The sequence below is a fragment of the Euleptes europaea genome, chromosome 1 (genome assembly GCF_029931775.1).
Source record: "Euleptes europaea isolate rEulEur1 chromosome 1, rEulEur1.hap1, whole genome shotgun sequence".
Classification (NCBI taxonomy): Eukaryota; Metazoa; Chordata; class Lepidosauria; order Squamata; family Sphaerodactylidae; genus Euleptes; species Euleptes europaea.
The window spans coordinates 97,861,233-97,881,610 of record NC_079312.1 but is presented as its reverse complement, the minus strand read 5'-3'; the positions used below and the strand labels follow the sequence as shown (position 1 = coordinate 97,881,610).

Here is a 20,378-nt window from a genome sequence, read left to right as displayed (position 1 = left end):
TTACCCCTTTTATGCCACAATAAAGGCTGTTAGGCTTTAAGGTGGCATAATCCTATTTGCGTTTGCTGGAGCAAAAGAATACGCTGCTACCATTGGGGAATTTACCACTCTAAATTACGTCTAAATTTTTCCTCATATTTAGCCTTCATAGAATCATGTGCCTGAAGTTCTAGTCCAACTTCTATACTGATGGAAACCTCTTTGCAATGTACTTGTAAGCAATAAAACATGAGTAGCAATAAGCTTTTGAATTCCTGTAAACCTTTATTTGAGTGAAGGCCACTCTAAGCCTTTGCTTGATAGCAGTTCTGGGGAAGACATTCTAGTTTATTGCCTCCTCTCTCTCATATCAAGTGGATTGGTCCATGTTGTTAAGACATAATTTTGATCCCAGATTATATCACGCAACTGAAGCTCAAGCCAGTTTGGTGTAGTAGTTCGAATGTTCGCCTAGTACTTGGGACATCTGGCTTTAAACCCCCACTTTGCCCATGAAACTAACTGGGTGACCATGACCCAGTTGCGTTTTCTCAGCCCAAGTTTCCCAAAAGGGTAGCTGTAAGACTAAAATGTTGGTTGCGGGAATTGCACCTCACCCCAAGCTTCTTGCTGAAAGAGCCAGAATAAAAATGTGATAGCATAAGATAATTCTGTCTCAACTTGTCATCACTCTACTTGCAGTTCTTCTACTTTGACTTTCTTCCTTCGTGAACTTGGAATGCTTTCACCATTTCACCAGGACTGTCCAGTGGTTAATATGCTGTTGATACTTCATTTGGCATCATAATTATGCCATTTAAGAGAGAGTATTTTATTGGCTAATATGGAAAAATTGTGTGCTTATATTTTTAGTTGGAGAGTATAGCAAACTTCATTCCCTCTTTCCCATGGAAAGGGTACTAAAATCTAAATATATTTAGCCGCTCTGAGCCCGACCTTCGAGTTGGGGAGAGCGAGGTAGAAATGTAATAAATAAATAAATTTGTTGGTTTTTGTTTTCAAATATAGGGCAGCACAATTATCTCTGTGCTGGAAGAAATGACTGTATTATTGACAAAATTCGGAGGAAGAACTGCCCAGCTTGCCGCTACCGGAAATGTCTTCAAGCTGGCATGAACCTAGAAGGTAAATTGCAGTTCTTTAGTGAATTGTTTTGTGTCTGAATGGCAGAGAAACTTCATTTTGCATTTTTATGACATAGACCGTTTACACAGTGCATCAACATATTTTGTATGGGTGTGTGTGTGTGTGTGTGTGTGTGTGTGTGTATTCACCAGTGTTTTTCTTGGCAGAAGCTGCATATTTATTCATGCAAGTTTTTCAAGTCTTTTTTTGCACTCCCATGAAAAGTGCATTTTTAACTGTAGTCTTCCTGTAAAATATTATTCTCATGCAAATCTTTTCTTTCCTTATCCCTCCCCCCTCTTTGAGCACCACATGCTTACTATTTGGGTGTAGTTTCTAGATACTCTGTTGGGGAAATGCTTAGATATTGAAGCAGTTTGAATATTGAAGCAGTTTGAATACAAATTTATTTTTATTTTATTAATTTCATTTATTAACTTTATTTAAGGCAGATTACAGATTATAAAAATAATTCAGTGTGACAGCAAAAATGAGGAATTTGAGACCAAGGCGAACAGAAAATTGTGCAAGGCATGACAAACCATAATGCAGAAAGTGGGTTACAGAGGTATGCAAACCCCATACAGCTGGGTTTACATCATCTACAACAGTTATCAGATTTGACCTGTTGTGTAGGCTCTGAGAACCAAAAAAGAGAGCAGAAAGGCTGCAGCCATTGGGAGGTAGGGTTGCCAGGTCACTCTTCTCCACCAGCGGGAGATTTTTGGTGTGGAGCCTGAGGAGGGTGGGGTTTGGGCAGGGGAGAGACTTCAATGCCATAGAGTCCAATTGCCAAAACGGCCATTTTCTCCTGGTAAACTAATCTCTATAGGCTGGAGATCAGCTGTAATAGCAGGAGATCTCCAGCTAGTACCTGGATGTTGGCACCCCTATTGGGAGGAGACAGCTGGTGGGCAGCTTTGGCAAGTGCAGGATCTACAATTGCTGTGACCTTGCTTCCCAGGGTTTGTAATGAGGCGGTGCCTTTCCCTCCACTTTTTCATTAAATGAGCTATTCATGTCACAGCATAGCCACTTCCTCCTGTAGCACAGGCATCTGCATAGACACCCAGGCAATTGCTCCCTTCTTTGACTGTTTGGTGCCTTAGCCACTCAGCCAGCCCAGTGACTAAGAATGCATGCTAGAGGAGGAGTGCATGTGTTTGCAAAGCAGGAGCTGCTCTCTTCTTGCAGGTGCCATTGCTCTGAGATGCTGCATACACTGCTCCTGGCCAGTGGGTAATAGCAGCCTACCTCCAGCTCCTTTCTCCTGTAGGATTGTTGCTGGTGGAGGAGAGCAACGATGGAGCAGTTGCTGCTGCTGCTGGAGTGAGTGAATGAGTGAGAAGGGCAGAGCTTCACCAGCTGCACGGATGAATGTGTTTAATCGCTGACTACTGTGCACTTCCTGGAGTTTCCTTGTGAACCCTTCTGAATCTGAAGAAGTGAGCTGTGTCTCACGAAAGCTCATACCTTGACAGAAATTTTTGTTGGTCTTTAAGGTGTTACCAGTCTCTTGCTCTTTTCTACTGCTACAGACGGACTAACACAGCTAGCGCACTTTTGAAATGTGAAAAGTGCTGTTATCCAGCAGGAGAATCTCTTTACCACTAAATAAAGAGGTGGAAGGAGCTGAAAATTTGCTGCAAACATTTTAGGCGATAGGCTAAATAGTTGGCTATGCGACCATTTTAGGCAATAGGCTAAATAGTTGGCTATTGAAATAGTTGGCTGCTTGTGCTGTTGTAGAGCAGTGTCAATGAGCCATATGTTTTGTGTTTGCTATTATTTGAACGCTAAAGAATTTTCTCTACTCTGTTACATTCCCCCCCCCCCCGAGCCAAACACTATAATGGTGACAGACCCCGCATAATTAGCAAATACAATCTAGCATCTCTAGCAGTCATAAAAAGGTTTTGGTTTAGTATGGTCTGATGTGTCCTGCTACTTCACAGATACTTTACTGCAATTCTATCACCGGATTTTAAAGCCCAATTTGTAACTTGATAAATGTGCTTTCTTTTTATAAACCTTTTACTGCAATTTGACCACTGTGGTTGTTAAGATCTGCTGTCTAAGGAGAAACGGGGAGCTGAGTAATGAATGAATGGGAACATTAACAATTCAGAATTTGTGTGAAAATAATTCTGAGAACCCCTGGCCCATCGATCAGATATTATGTTTATGTGAAAGTGTTTTTTTAAAGGTATACTAACAAGGAATGTTTTAAACGTTAAAATGTTTTCCTTTTATTATTTCCTATAATTAAAGAATACTCGAAATAATCTGAAGTGACCATAATTAACTATTAGAAAAGAGCAAGAGTCCAGTAGCACCTTAAAGACTAACAAAAATATTTTCTGGCAGGGTATGAGCTTTCGTGAGCCACAGCTCACTTCTTCAGATACAGCTAGAATGTGAATCCATCTGTCTTTAAGTAGTTACATAATTAACTATGTAAGTACAGTATAAAGTGCGGAGTAGAAGTGAAATGTTAGGATAATTTTAATGGCAGTGACTAGCAAAATGTCCTGCCAAAAGGTACAGTGAAATGATCTGAAGAAATGAAATAAATTAAAAATGACCAAACTGTTTTCAGTCTTCTGCAATTCCATATTCAGTGTTCTGCAAGTCCATATTCCATGCATTCCTCAACCTTAATGAGGTGAATTGCTCTGTGCTGCTTTGTGCTCCCTCGATTGTAATTCTCATAGTATTATCTGACAGGATTGAGGTCCTTTTCACCACCAATTATTTTGAATTAGAAACCTAGATTGTATTTTCTCCATGGCGGTGCTGTACTCCTTGAATTTTCTCCATGGTGGCGTTGTACTCCTAGACAGCCAAAGGGCATACTTTGTGAAATATAGATTATTTTTCTTTGCAGCTGGTGTAATGCTCAGTGAAACTCCAAGGTTTTCTATTTCTGTGACTGACTTTGGAGTCTGTTTGACCCTCACATGTATGAGTAACATACATTTTTTGTTCAAGCCAGGAAGCTTAATTGTTTTTTTAACTGTTTCCCTTATCAGTTCATTAATTGAATGCCACAAGTAAAAAGATAATGATTTAAAAGCATGAATTTTCATACTGCTTCCTCTCTTCCACCCGAACTATTAATGGTGTAGATTCACCTCTGGAGTATGTGTGATCACCAAACTCACAGTTCCTCTGAAGGATATTGTACATCTGATGTGCTTTCCGCTATGGCAGGTGCTGCCAAAGTACTAAAGCAGTTGAAATGGATGGTACCTTAATGTCATCATATCCCTCCTATTGTCGAGTATGAACTGTCACGGACAATGAAGTCCTAAACAGTTTGACCTTTCTAAGTCCATTGACTTCAGAGGACTTAGAAAGATAGAACTGTTTTTAGGATTATACTGTTAGGCAGTAAAGAGTTTTAGAAAATAATACAAATCTATTCCATTTCTTGCCACTATTATCTTGAACTGCAATTCCATAGCTAGTTTTCCTTCTTGCCCTCTTTTTATTCTAATTGCAAAGCAGAGAGTCAAATTAAAGTTTGCCTTTGTATATTGAAAGAATATTGTCAGGATATGATTCATGAAAGTTAAAAGATTTTCAGGTAACATAGTTACTGTGGAAGTATTTTTTAGAAATAATATTTAGTGAAGCAGCATTTCAAGCAGTTCATCTGGCATATGTATTCCATAGTTTAATTACAACGACAGGCAGTTGCCAAGGAAAAAATTCATCTTTGGCCCAGCTGTTCTAGTAACAAAATTTTCCTGGGTATGGTGATTCATGTTTAGAAATGCACAATGCATGCACACGTATGCACAATTCCATAGTGTATATTTTATTTTGTTGACTCATTGCCGAATAATGTTGTCTTTTGTTTCTCTTGTCATGATTTAGTACTGTGGGAAGGCAAGTTTGAAACTATTTAATTTTAGGCCCTTTACAGGGTTAAGATTTGTATTAATGCTCATATACACTGTTGTCCTTTGTTTCTCTTAGTGTTTAATCCAGAGCTTCAGCTTTTGCTCATACAAATAACACTAAGAAGTCAGTTAGAAGCCAGTAGCCAAAGTGAAGAGAGGTAGTATTTATCGTATTAACTGCATTTTTCTAGTTTTTGTTGACTGACTTTTTTAAATACTTCCCTAGCTCGAAAGACTAAGAAGAAAATAAAAGGAATTCAACAGTCCAACATTACTGCCGGGAGGGATACTGCTGAAAGTTCTGTAAACAAGGCTGTAGTTCCTGTCTCCCTACCACAACTTACTCCTACTCTGGTTTCCCTACTGGAAGTCATTGAGCCAGAAGTGATGTTTTCCGGCTATGACAGCACAATACCAGACACAACATGGCGTATAATGTCAACTCTCAATATGCTAGGAGGAAGGCAGGTGGTAGCGGCAGTGAAGTGGGCAAAGGCAATACCAGGTAATTATGTTTCTGTAATATATGTATAATGGTCACATTGTAGTTAGTATATGTTTGTTAGGCATCAACTGTATTCCTCCTCAGTATATGCTGTCATTGTAATGGAGCGGCCGTAAATTACCTGAATGTTACTAAAGAATTCACAGAGAACCATACTGTGTTGTGGTGGTATGTTCTGCCTGAAGGATTAAAAATAGGCACACAAAAAAAAGAATTATTCCTTCTTCTTAGAACTGCTACTAGATGAAAAAATGCTTATTATCTGGTTCTCTTTCATTGTTCCTGCAGTATCTTTCAATTTTGGCCAGCAGCTTTCATAGAATTTTCTTTAAAAAGTTTAAGGCTGGCTAATTATTACTTTATGAAATGTAATTTCTCAGATATAGCCATTGCAGCTGTTTGATGCAGCCTGTGAAGCTTAGCATTGGAAAAAATTATAGATGAGGAAATGAGGCAGTGAAGGGTGAAAGTTTCAACAGAAACACAAAGAAGCATAAGAAGATCTTTGCTTCCTTTCCTGAATCCTGGCTATAGCATAGTCCATGACACAGGATTTGCCCCACTACTACTAATCAGCATAATTGCTTACTTTTTTTTTCACAGTGCGTGTTGCCCTGTTAGCATCTGCTCACTTCCATGGGGTGCTCTCCTGGCTTCACCATAGCAGAGGTTTGCTGTTGCCAATTTCCACATTAATCGTTAATAAGCATAAATGGGTTGTTCTCGGCTCAGAGGGACAAAGGGCATCTTCAGAATGGGTGTTTCCTTTTCCTCTTTGCTCTGGAGGCAGGATTTAATATTTAAATTTTCCTTGACTACTGAGGGTAAACACCCCCTGAAGCCAGTTCTATTTCCTGCCTTATCGGGAGAGCAGCCTCTAAGCAGCTCTCAGCTCAAGGAGAACAAATCTTTACTCTTATTACCTTATCTATTCTTTCCTATACTTAAATTTCACATCTATACTACTTATTGCTATATCTTCTATACTATTTCTATCTTAGATAGGCCAAAAAAAAAAATCTTCCCGCCAAAACAAGATGGCGGATCGGCAAGAAGACGATTATATCGCTTCAGCCGATTTGGACCCTAGCCTACTAACAGCTATGCCGGGTCCTTCCGAACCCTCCACCAGTCAACCTGTTGACTCGGGGGTTAAAAATAAAAATAAAATCGGCTCAAGCGGCGGAGGCAGCGGCAAGCGCAAAAGGGTCGTCTCGACCAGCGGCAAGCGCGCTAAACGCCTCATAGACGCCACCCGACTCACAGGCGCTCCGAAAAGAAGCGGACGAGTTCCCGCAGTTGCTAGCGCCACGGAGACTACAGCGGCTCTTGCCGCTCCTCCGGTGCAACAACTTCGAGGGGAGAATCAGCAGGCTGGCGGCTCGCCTTTGCCTTCTAACGCTTCGTCCTATGGCGGCTCGCTTTAGTGCAAGGACGTGAAGCGGCTGCGGAGACACCGGCTACCGGTAGGATTCCTCCCCCTCTGTTTCAAGATGGCGGGCTAGCCTTCCTCAGAGCGGAGCTATCAGCTCTTATTAAAGACGCCTTCACAGAAGGCTTGAGAGCAGCCCAACCCCCTCCTCCTCCAATCTATCCCCAGCCCTCCTCAGCCATGGAAGCCCAGACATTGCAGGACTATACGTCCTTGGGTTCCCGTCCAAAACAAACAAGTGCTGACAGTACTTACCTCGGGGACAGCAAGTGGCCTACTAAGGCAGCCCTAAAAGATACTTCAGCTCAGCAGGTTATGCAAGGGGAGGAGGGAGATGACTCCATGTCTGAAAGGGAGGAGGGCGAGTTCAGTTCGGATGGGGAAGACATAATTGAACAACCAAAACAGTCTAGAGTGTTTAACGCTGAGGAATTTCCTCTGCTATTGTCTAAAACCCTGGCAGCCCTTGATCTTTCAGATGACACTGACACAGCAAACACTCAAAGAAAAAAGGGGATGAAAGAATTCTTTCACATGCATGACATTCCAGACAAGGTGATACCTGTACCTGATTATTTCCTATCCCTCATTAAGTCAGAATGGGAGAAACCAATGGCTTCAAAACAGTTCCCTGTAACATCAAAAAAGTTTTATAATGTAGATCAGGCCACCTCAGAAATGCTCAAAGTGCCCCCGGTGGAAGCACCGGTCACTACACTACATACTTCAGACACAGTCACTGAAGAGGGGCAGGCATTGATCAGAGATCCTGCTGATAGAAAGGCAGAGTTGGCATGCAAAAAATCACATGAGGCTTCCGCCCTGGCAATTAAGGCCTCGGTTACATCTGCTCTGGTGTCAAGAGCAGCAATTATCTGGGCCAGAAAATTGACTCAAATTATTCCTCAGGAGGAAAAACAGGCTTGTGAAGGTGTCTCTAGAATTCTAAGAGCTGTCTCCTTCCTGGCAGACTCTACCTTAGACACCATGGCTTACGCTGCCAGAGCCTTAGCTACCTCAGCCGCAGCTAGAAGAGCCTTATGGCTTCGCCCTTGGTCGGTGGAGCACCGGTCAAAGTCAGTCCTCATGGGCTATCCATATCAAGGAAAACGCCTATTTGGAGACAAAGTAGATACCATCCTAGTGGAGACTAAAGATAAAAAGCAAGCCTTACCCAAGTCTCTTCACAAAGATTTTAAAAGCTCCTCCAATTCTACCAATTTTCGATCTTACCATACTCTCCAAAAATTCAGGCCTGACCAACGCAGAAATCAATGGGGTCAAAACAATCAGTGGAGACAGAATCGTACTTCCTTTCGGAGGGGAGGTAGATTCAATAGGAATTCAAAATTCTCCTCCTTTCAAAGTGACAAGGGGAATAAACCTGGACAACAGTCCAAACAGTGACGCCGACCTGCTGCCTGTGGGGGGCAGGCTCAGTCACTTTCAACCACAGTGGTCGACCCCTCATGTAGACCTGTGGGTTCAAAACATAATACTTCAGGGATATCAAATAGAGTTCTCTCACATACCTGCAGACACACTACAGATATCCCCAACATCCAAGAACAAACAAAAAATACAAAGAACTTCAGAAGCGATACAACATTTAGTAGACATCAAAGCGATCGAGATAGTGCCTCCTTCGGAACGCTCATTGGGAATCTATTCAGTATTCTTCACCGTTCCCAAAACAGATGGGGGATGGCGGGCCATCCTAGATCTGAAGTTTCTGAACAGATTCATCCCACTGAGACGCTTCCGAATGGAGACACTGAGGTCAGTTTCAGAGGCATTGAGACCAATGGACTTTCTAACATCCATAGACCTCACCGAAGCGTACCTATATATCCTCATTTATCCACAACATCGACACTTTCTGAGGTTCCTCTACCAAGGAATGCACTACCAATTCAGAGCCCTCCCCTTCGGGTTAACATCTGCCCCAAGGGTATTCACCAAAGTACTGGTTACTCTGGTAGCAGAATTAAGCAAGGAGGGCATACGCATTCATCCCTACTTAGACGACATTCTGGTACGTGCAGATTCCATACAACAAAGTCTACAACACACAAAACAAGTAATAGAAAAATTGACAAGCCACGGCTTCCTAATCAATCACAAGAAGAGCAAGTTAACTCCTTCACAACGACTAAAACACTTAGGCGTTCTCATAGACACACAGCAAAACAAACTCTTCCTGACGGAGGACAAGATCATCCTCATATCCTCCCTAGCCAAAGCTGCATACAATTCCAGGGTGTCCAAACTCATGGCTCTCGCCAAATTACAAGGACACATGGTAGCTTGCATCCCCACCATACAATGGGCTCGCCTCCACTCGAGGCCTCTACAATGGTTACTCAGACCCTATCAAAGGGACATTCAAATGAAACGAGACACAAACATTCTCCTTCCCAAGGAAGTCAAACACAGTCTCCAGTGGTGGTCACAAAGAAACAACCTTTCAAAGGGCCTCTGATTCATTTACCCGATACCAGAGCAAATTTACACGAACACATGCACGACTGGGTGGGGAGCAACCTTTCACGAGCACATAGCCCAAGGCAATTGGAACCCCCAGGAACAAAAATTACACATAAACATGTTAGAAATCAGAGCGATATACAAAGCTCTACAAAGCTTCACACCACTGATCCAAGGAAAAGACATACTGATAAGAACGGACAATATGGCCGCAAAGGCACATTTGAACAAGCAGGGGGGCTCATGGTCATCAGCCCTACACAAGGAAGCACTGAAAATACTGAATTGGGCAGAAACCAACCTAACCTCACTCCAGGCGGAACACATTCAGGGAGTCACGAATGTTCAAGCAGATTGGCTGAGCAGGGAGACAATAAACGAGGCAGATGGTCCCTTCACCCGGACATATTTCAGAACATCACACAACGGTTCGGGACACCTCAAATAGATCTATTTGCCTCAAAATCGAACCACCAACTGCCCCGGTATTACTCCAGATTTGCACAACAGGGGGCGGAACAGACGGATGCACTAACGGCTCCATGGCCCAAGGGAATGCTATACGCTTTCCCTCCACTCCCTCTCATACAAAGAGTGCTGAGGAGAATAAAAACATCAAACGCACACGTCTTATTCGTAGCCCCTTACTGGCCCAGAAGGCCATGGTTTCCAAGCTTAATTCAAATGTCTCACAACAACCTCTGGAGACTTCCAGACAGACAGGACCTTCTGATACAGGGCCCAGTATGCCATCCCAATCCAGGATGGTACAAAATGACCATATGGGTATTGAACGGAGGAGACTTTGCAACTTAGGTTACAGAGAGGACATAATTAATACCATCTAGGCTGCACGCAAACCTTCAACTCAAAGAATCTACAATTCTACATGGAAGGCCTTCACTAGGTGGTGCAGACGCAAAAGCTTTAACCCACTCAAACCTAGAACACTTGGCATCTTGTCTTTCTTACAGGAAGGTCAACAGATGGGCTTAGCCACCTCTACACTACACAGACAATTAGCTTCCATAGCCACCATCGTTCCAAGAGTGGCAGGTTATAAAATATCCAAACATCCTCACGTTAAATTATTCTTTAGAGGTTTAAACATCATCAATCCTCCAACAAGACACGGGTTCCCTACTTGGAGCCTGCACACAGTCTTGACAGCCCTCACAAAAAACCCCTTCGAACCTCTTTCGAAGGTAGTGCTCAAATGGCTTAGGATGAAAGTGATATTTTTAACAGCCATAACATCGGCATGCAGAGTCTCAGAAATAGGTGCATTATCTATTCGCCCTGGTCTCATCACCTTTCACAAGGATAAGGTAGTACTCAGACACGATCACTCATTCTTGCCTAAGTGCAATACAAAATTCCACAGAGATCAGGACATAGTTCTGCCTTCATTTTGTCCCAATCCTAAGACTCCAAAGGAAAAGACATGGCATACACTAGATGTAAGGAGGGCCATTCACATTTATATGTCCAGAACAGAAAGCATCAGGACTTCAGAAGCCTTGTTCATTAACATATCACAGCCAAAGAGAGGTAAGCCCATGTCAAGAGCTTCTATCAGTCGCACCATCTCATTGTGCATTAAGACAGCTTATAAGGAAAGCAAACTACCAATACCGGGGGGCATAACTGCACATTCAGTCAGAAGTTCAGCAACTTCCACCGCCTTCGACAGGCAGGCTCCCATAGATGAAATTTGTAAGGCGGCCACGTGGTCGTTGGTGTCTACCTTTGTACGACACTATAAGATGAACCTATACTCATCTTCAGATGCAGCATTCGGCAGACGAGTGTTGCAAAGTATATTACAAGACGCCTAACCCACCCTGGGCGGGGACTGCTCTTGTATGTCCCATTCTGAAGATGCCCTTTGTCCCTCTGAGCCGAGAAAGAGCCTTGGCTACTTACCGTGAAGGCTTCTTCTGCTCAGAGGGACGAAGGGCATCTTGCCCTCCCAGACGTCTGCTTTATTTTCCTATTATTCCTTACCATGGTTCATTATTACCAGTTACCACTTAAACCTTAGTCTCGTTAAGACTACTCTTCTCCAGATTCTCAGCGTTTTTTCCTACTAATTGTTCATAGCTTACTGATGACTTAAATGTTACAAGTTTTTTCTCAGTTACCTATATAAGGCTTGGAAAGTTTTTAACTGGCTTCAGGGGGTGTTTATCCTCAGTAGTCAAGGAAAATTTAAATATTAAATCCTGCCTCCCGAGCAAAGAGGAAAAGGAAACACCCATTCTGAAGATGCCCTTCGTCCCTCTGAGCAGAAGAAGCCTTCACGGTAAGTAGCCAAGGCTCTTTCTCATTCCAGATCACCATCTTTTCCCTCCACTGGTAATGTTTTTCTGTTGCAGTTTCATTCAAGTGATTACAAAAGAAACAGTCCAAACCATAATCCCAGGTGGGCAGTTGTGTTAGTCTGTAGCAGCACAATAGTGGCAACTAATCGAATTTATTCCAGTATAAGGATCAGCCTAATGGATGTACACTTCCTACACCTGATGAACTGAGCTGTGACTCAACAAAAGCTTATGCTAGAATATATTTTGTTAATCTCTGGGGCACTGCTAGAGTTCTTTTTCATTTGAGTTTATAAACGTCAAAATACTACTGGGAACCAACGATGACAGGAAAAGTTCTAAAACCTATGCATTTATTTCTAATCAGGTTTCAGAAACTTGCACCTGGACGACCAAATGACCCTTCTGCAGTATTCGTGGATGTTTCTGATGGCTTTTGCTCTAGGATGGAGATCATACAAGCAGTCTAATGGAAGCCTGCTGTGTTTTGCACCAGATTTGATCATCAATGAGTAAGTTGCTCTGGAGTCCTTTTAACTGTATTTCTAAAGTATGATTGAATTTCTGGACATATTTGCTGGCACAATATTTTATATTCTAACAAGCTACATAGTAATATTGCAAATGCTTAACTTTTAAAATCTGTTTCCTATTTAATTTTTTTTTAATTAAACTGTACAGGACTCAATAGAATAGGATAAATATTTGCCCTTCATTTCGGTGAAGTAATACACACATTTTTAACATTTTTAACATTCATTATGTATGAACATAATTAAATCTATTGAATCTGGCAAATGTGATACCATCATAGTCTGGGGAGGGTGGGTGGGAGATGGGTCTCCTTCAGAAAAAAATCAGTTTTCCACAGTACTGGTATACAGGAAGAACGTCTAGTAGAAGGCTTTGCAGTATTAAAAATTTAGTAATATAATTGTAGCCTTGTCAATTAATACTCAGTTGAAGATCTTTTAGCCGTATCAATCATAAATTCATCTGGATACCCATGCAGTGGTGCGTGACATTTTAAACATGTAAAAACCATGTTTTCATGTAGAAGTTCTTTATATGTTTCCAATGTTTCAAGAAAAATGCTGATTAGTTGCATATCCTGCCATCTTCTTGCAATGACTGATGCTTGTATTTCTTTACTGGTGCCATTCAGTATATGTATAAATCAGTATTTTGCCCAATCTTTTGGCTAAATTCAGTAGAGGGAAGGACAAGTTCAGTGGTGTGATAGGAAGCTTTACATCATATTTGTGCCCAGAGCAGGAAAAGGATGGAATATAAAATATATGGAGGGAAACAAAATGTAGCAATAGTTTAACATATGTATCTGTATTCTCACTAGACTGCTTATTATTTGAACATGGTTAGCTATTATCAAATATTCCACTAAACCAAGTATGCTGTGGTGTTGGTGCTTTTGGCAACATGGTTTCTAACAGCAAAAAGCGGTGGTGGGAAATAAGGGCCATTTGCAGAGTGGTAAGCTGCAGTACTGCAGTCCCAAGCTCTGCTCACGACCTGAGTTCGATCCCGACGGAAGTTAGTTTTAGGTAGCCAGCTCAAGGTTGACTCAGCCTTCCATCCTTCCGAGGTCGGTGAAATGAGTACCCAGCTTGCTGGGGGTAAAGGGAAGATGACTGGGGCAAACCACTGGCAAACCACCCCGTAAACAAAGTCTGCCTATAAAACGTCGGGATGTAATGTCACCCCATGGGTCAGGAATGACCTGGTAATTGCACAAGGAACCTTTACCTTTATGTACCTTATAACATTTAGGAGCAAGTATTCCGTGCGTTGTTATCATCACTTTCTCTCAAGTGGAGAGGGAGCAGAGCAAGTAGGCTGAATAGATTGAGAGGGAGCAGAGCAGGTAGGCTGTATAGATTGTGGGGGCCTCAGATGTATGCAGGAAATCTTTTTTTGAGGATTTAAAACAACTCCTGCCCTTCTCCCCTCCACCCAAGGCTGTGTCTGTATGCTACCATGGTTGTTGGCAGTAAAGGCCAGAATGCAGGGGTGAGACGTCTGCAGTTTGTGGCTGGTAATTAACCTGAAGGAAGCCTCTCGCAGTCTGATTCCAGTCTCTGGTCCTCCTCCATAGTGTAGGCCTAAGCAGAGTTACGCTTTTCTAAGTCTGTTGATGTACCCTGGCCCCATTGTTAGGGGAGGGGCTGTGGCTCAGTGGTAGAGCATCTGCTTGGCATGCAGAAGGTCCCAGGTTCAATCCCCGGCATCTCCAATTAAAGGGACTAGGCAAGTAGGTGATGTGAAAAACCTTTGCCTGAGACCCTGGAGAGCCACTGCCGGTCTGAGTAGACGATACTGACTTTGATCCACTAGAGGTCTGATTCAGTATAGGGCAGCTTCATGTGTTCATTGTTAAGACATACTCATTTGAAAATTATTGCTTCAAGCAGAGTGAGTCCATTGAAGTCAATGGGCTGAGAAGCATATAATGCTAGCTAGGCTTTCATTGTCAATGATTTTTTAAGCGGCAACTGGAAATCTCGACACTCAGTTTAAGAGTGGAAGGGAAGAGGGGAGGTGTTCGCTTTGGTGGGTGCATTTGCCCTGAGACTGTCACCCCACCCTTAGCTGTGAATTTTTTTTGTTGCAAGTCTCTGCTTGTTACATTTGGCTTTTATAGTCACCGTATCATGTTTTATTCATTTTAATATGATGTTGTGTTGATTTAAAAATACTTGGATTATCAGGTTAAGAGGCAATAATACATGTTCAGTATCAGTCACTTTAAGTTTATATAGCATGTTTATTTATATTAACTGATATTGGTCTGGATACCCTGACCCTATTTTTTACTTCTATGAATCCTTTTGTCATAATAAGTTAAGAGGATTAAATGTCTCTGCCACTCCTGAATAAGCTGTTTCCTTCAGATGCCTTCTATATCATGCGCTCTGCATAATACGTGAAGATAACTCCTGTACTGTTGGGTAGCTAATATTGTAACACAGAATCCTAATAATATGAATAGATTTCCTGTGGCCCTTCCAAGAAAATTCATTGAAACAATCAAGTATGCCTTAAGAATATGTTACTTCTGTATTTCAATCTTGTGTGAAAGTTGTGTGCTTCCTATAAGTTTTGAACTGATGGACTTAATGCTAAAATGCAAGCCAAGTTAAATTTTAATATTTTCTACCTGCATTAAATATTTCACACAACAAAATATTATGAGGAAGGATGTGCATTGTTCTGCATTGTTCTTGTCTGTTATTGGAAAGAGTTGCTAGATCTAATCTTAAACTACAGTGCTGTCTAGCACTTGGGTACTTAGTATACATTTCATGAAGTGTATTCTAGATATAGGTGGTGTTCACCCCACCCAGTTCATGTCACATTCAAGTTTGAACAAACTAAGGGGTGGGATGAGAATAGTTTGCAGCTCTAATAAAACAAGCTTTTTGACAATCTGAGCTCTCAGGAACTGGGAACATCACTGCATTCCTGATGATGTCATCAGGAATGCTACAGATTCTAGGCATACTAATGAAGTTTCCTCTCCTAAACTGCCTTGTCAATATGGTGGCAAGATGAAGAAAAGAAGAGTTGGTTTTTATATGCCGACTTTCTCCTCTGAGGCTCCAGGCGTCTTGAGCAATGGGTTATTTTCCTTGATCCATCCGGGGAAGGCAGGACTAAAATCAAACTTCCTGTCTTCCTGGCGGGAAAATAGCCTGGAGCAGCCCAGTTTCCTCCTGCCTTCGTATGGGGAAAGTAGGTTTCTGACGCAGCTCTGTGCTCAGTCAGTGTAGCTTAGCCTTAGTTCCTTTCCTTCCTGTCCTAAAATTTCTAATTCTATCCTATCTAAGTCCCCTGTGTTTCTCTCCCCCCCCCCCAACCTTCCCCGTGTGTGTCTCTCACCTTCGGCTGTGTGTTATTCTGTTAGCTGAGGAGATCACGTTCCAAGATGGCGGATGCCATTAATCCTCAGGAGGACAATTTACTATCGGTCGAAGATTACCAGCTAGGACTGGTACAATCGACTAAAAACCTCCCTGATTCTCCCAACAGCCGCAATAGCGAGCCCTTAGGGAATGAAACAGAGGCCGCTCTGGAAAGCGGGGAGGCTGAGCCGCAGCAGTCAGCGCCAAAAAAGGCGCGAAAGACCGCTCCGGTAAGGCATGGAAACGGGAGGAAGAGGCGCGGTTCCAAGCCTGCAGGCACTTCAAAAGCAATCGGCCACAAAGTGAAAGGGGGAAAAAGCCTTATTCTTCCCCTGCAACCGCAGCTGAGAGAGCACCCGCGACTAGTCAAGCGGCTGTCTCCGTGTTTCCAGTGGACGCTTTCTCCTGGCCTGGAGTTGGTAACGTACCCCCCCTCTCTTGAAGAGGCGGGAATCCGCCATTTTACTCAGCAGGAAACTGATGATATGATAAATTATGCACTGCAAAGACAATGGTAAGCCTTCCAGGCTTACCAATACAGGATTCCCCCCCCCTTTCCATGGGCGGGTCCCCCTCTTCCCCCCCCCCATGGGCTCTCCTTCCAATTCTTTTTCTCAATGTTCTAGGGACAATTCAGGGGGAGAACCTGGCCCGAGTCAGATGAATCTGCCCAGGTTCAGACTCAGGCTTCTTCTCCAACACAATGGCCCGCCAAGGCCGCGTTAAAATCCAAGGTCACTGAAACCCATTCTAGACAATTAGAATCTTCCTTATCCGCTGAGTCAGATCCAGAACTAGAGGAGGGCGAATTTGACTCCGATGATGAGTCCTCACATTCAGATGAACAACCCAATAGGCTCTTCAATGGGGAAGACTACCAGGCCTTATTAGCCAAAGCAGTCCTGGCCTTAGAATTAAATGAAGAGGACATTTCCCCTGAGGAAAACGTTTCTAAACTAAAACAAGGGGTTAAGGAATGTTTTCCACGAAAGAAAGCCTCAAACAATCTAGTCCCCTTTTTCGACCTGTTTTCCAGAACGGTCAGGGAGGAGTGGGATAACCCTTCAGCTGCAAAACAAGTGCCTTCGGCAATTAAAAAGCTATATTCCTTGGCACCTCATGCCATGTCATTACTTAAAGTACCGCTCGTGGACGCTCCAGTAGCTGATTTACAAAATCCAGGTCTAGTACCAGAGGATGGTATGGGTACTCTTAGGTATCAGCTTGACAGAAAGTCTGACTCCCTAGCCAGAAAAGCCCATGAGGCTGCTGCCTTATCTATCCAGGCAAATGCTACCATGTCTATATTTGCGAGAGCCACCTTCCTATGGGTCAAGAAATTAATCCAATTGGTTCCAGATGACAATATCAGGGTTATTGGTGGCCTAGAGAGAGTCCTAAGCGCAGTCAGTCTAATGGCTGATGCCTCTTTAGACTCTATTTCCTTCACGGCCCGCTCCATGGCCTGAGTTACTTCTGTCAGGCGGGCCCTCTCGTTAAGAGCGTGGCCAGTGGACTTTAGGGCCAAAACCACCCTTATGGCATATCCTATTCAAGGGGAAAAGCTCTTCGGAGAAAGTTAGAAAAAATCCTAATTGAGACAAAGGATAAAAAGCACGTCATGCCCCGGCAATTACGTAAGGAACTGAGATCCGTTAGTTACCAGCCCTTTTGTTCCTTTCGCCCCTCCCACAGGGGCAGACCAGAATATAGGAGAGGATCATGGAACACTAACTTTCGATCCTTCCGCAGAGGCGGCAGGTTCCAAAGACCTCAAATCAATAACAGAGCAGACAAAGGAGACAAGTTTTCCAAAACCAACACCCAGTGACGCCCAGCTCACGGGCATAGGAGGGAGGCTTCAATTCTTCAAGAATGTGTGGTTGGCCTCCTATCCCGACAACTGGGTTTCCAGAATAATAACGGAGGGTTACCTTCTGGAACTCTCAACCAAACCACGAGACCGATTCATCTCCTCCCCAATCTCCCTCGAGGGAGAAACGAGAGAGAACTTTCAGGGCCATTCAGCACCTCCAACATATCAGGGCCATAGAGCAAGTACCCATGCAGGAGAGACATCAAGGGGTCTACTCCATATTTTTCACCGTCCCGAAGAAAAACGGGGAGTGGAGAGCCATTTTGGATCTCAAGTATGTAAAAAGAAGAATCATAAGCAAACATTTCAGAATGGAGACGCTCCGCTCTATAGTGGAATCCCTACGCCCAAACACATTTATGACAGCAGTAGATTTAACAGAAGCGTACCTGCATGTACCTATTCATCCACATCATAGGCGCTTTCTCAGGTTTGCAATTGGCCAGCTCCATTTTCAATTCAGAGCCCTCCCATTCGGTTTGGCTTCCGCCCCGAGGATCTTTACGAAGATCCTCGTCACCATCGTGGCGGCCATCAGACAGGATGGAATCCAGGTACATCCGTACCTGGACAACATCCTGATCTGTGCCCAATCCAGACCTCAGTCTCTCCAACATACATCCATTGTAATGCAATCTCTCCAACAGCATGGGTACTTGATCAATTTCAAAAAGAGCTCTCTCACACCCTCTCGCTCCCTGATTCACCTAGGGGTCCAAATAGACTCTCAGGCAAATACCTTATCCCTGCCCCCAGAGCGAATTTCCAAGATCATCACCTTGGCATCAACAATCATAAAAGCACGGTCAGCACGCCTAATGCGGCTGGTGAGACTCCTGGGGCTTATGATCTCTTGCATAGCAGTGGTCCCATGGGCACACTTTCATTCAAGACCTCTACAATGGCTACTAGGGCCCTTCCAGAAAGACATAGCCAGGAAAAGGGACAAGCTTGTCCCTCTTACCCAGAAAACAAAACAGGGATTGTTATGGTGGACACACAAGTCAAATCTACAGAGAGCCAGTCAATACATCCATGACGAGCCATTGCAGGTGTTCACAGACGCCAGTCTGGAGGGATGGGGTGCCACCCTCAACAGATGCATAGCCCAGGGGTGCAGGTCACCACACGAGACAAAACTCCACATCAGTATTCTGGAGCTGAGAGCAGTCAGATTAGCCCTAATGGAATTCTCCGATTCCCTCCGAGGTCATCATGACCTCGTGAGGACCGACAACACCACTACAAAGGCACACATCAACAAACAGGGAGGGACGAGATCGTCCTCCCTGCATATGGAAGCAGTGGCACTATTCACCTGGGCACAAATACACCTACATTTGATCAGAGCAGAACACATAAAGGGAGCCCTCAACGTCCAGGCGGACTGGCTCAGCCGCCAAACCGTAGACAAGGGGGAGTGGTCTCTAGAGCTAGATGCCTTTCAGCTCGTTACTTCCAAGTTTGGTGTTCCACAGGTAGATTTATTCGCCTCAGACGAAAACAACAGACTACCAAGATTTTTCACCCGCTACTTCCATCAGAAGGCGGAAGGGACAGACGCCCTCACCAGTCCATGGCCCGCGGGCCTGATGTATGCCTTTCCCCCTCTACCAATAATACCAAAGGTGCTGAGAAAGATACAGAAAGAAAGAGCCAATGTCATATTCATTGCCCCCTTTTGGCCCCGCAAACCGTGGTTTGCAACACTTCTACAGATGTCAGTACGGGAACCCTGGAAAATCCCAACGCAATGGGGAACACTTCGACAGGGGCCCTTAGTACACCCAGACCCCATGTGGTTTTGCTTAACCACATGGCTATTGAACGGGGACTCCTGTTAGATAAAGGTTATTCACAGGAGGTCGCAGACACTATTATGGAGGCGCGACGCCCAAGCACTCAACACATATACAATGCTTCTTGGAAAGCATATGTACGCTGGGCAAGAAGAAAAAAGATCGATCCTTTGAACCCAGGCGTACAAGGAGTCCTTGAGTTCCTCCAAGAGGGAGTGCGGCTAAATCTATCAGCCTCTACCTTGAAAAGACAAATTGCCGCAATTGCCACAGTTATCCCCACCTTAGAAGGGTTTTCCACCTCCAGACACAAGCATATAGTGGTCTTCCTGAGAGGGGTGTCACAAATCCAACCACCGGTCTTACACAGATTTCCATCATGGAGCCTTAATCTAGTTCTTAATGCACTGACATCTGCCCCGTTTGAACCTTTAGATTCAGTACCCTTAAAATATATGCGTATGAAGGTCCTATTTCTGGTAGCCATCACCTCTGCTAGAAGGGTTTCGGAAATTAGGGCCTTGTCAATCATGGAAGGTCTCTGTGTGTTTCACAGGGACAAAGTGGTCTTAAGGCCGGATCCGACCTTTCGCCCGAAAGTAAACTCTTCCTTCCACTTCTCTCAAGAAATCAATTTGCCTTCCTTTTGTCCAAAGCCCTCCTGTGCCAAAGAACGCACCTGGCATTCCCTAGATCTTAGGAGACCGCTTAAAATATTTATCCGTAGGACAGCAGAATTCAGGGAATCAGATTACTTGTTTATAGGCATTTCCAATCCCACTAGAGGCAAACGCATGTCAGCAGTGGCAATCAGCTACACACTCAGACTCTGCATCATTGAGGCCTATAAGGCCACTGGCTCTCCTGTTCCGGAGGGCATAACCGCTCACTCCCTTTGTAGCACAGCAACCACGGCCGCCTTTAACAAACAGGCTCCACTAGAAGAGATTTGTAGGGCAGCAACCTGGTCCACGGTCTCAACCTTTATTAAGCATTACAAGA

At 43.7% G+C, this 20,378-nt stretch overlaps 1 protein-coding gene across 1 annotated transcript in view; it reads left to right on the top strand.

Annotated features, from left to right (window-relative positions):
- NR3C1 (nuclear receptor subfamily 3 group C member 1) overlaps positions 1–20,378 on the top strand; it is an 81,018-nt gene that overhangs the window by 43,242 nt on the left and 17,398 nt on the right. The window contains exons 3-5 of the mRNA XM_056854033.1: positions 1,009–1,125; positions 5,260–5,538; positions 12,149–12,293. Of these exons, the coding sequence (XP_056710011.1) occupies positions 1,009–1,125; positions 5,260–5,538; positions 12,149–12,293 (541 nt within the window). The remainder of the gene's footprint in view (positions 1–1,008; positions 1,126–5,259; positions 5,539–12,148; positions 12,294–20,378) is intronic.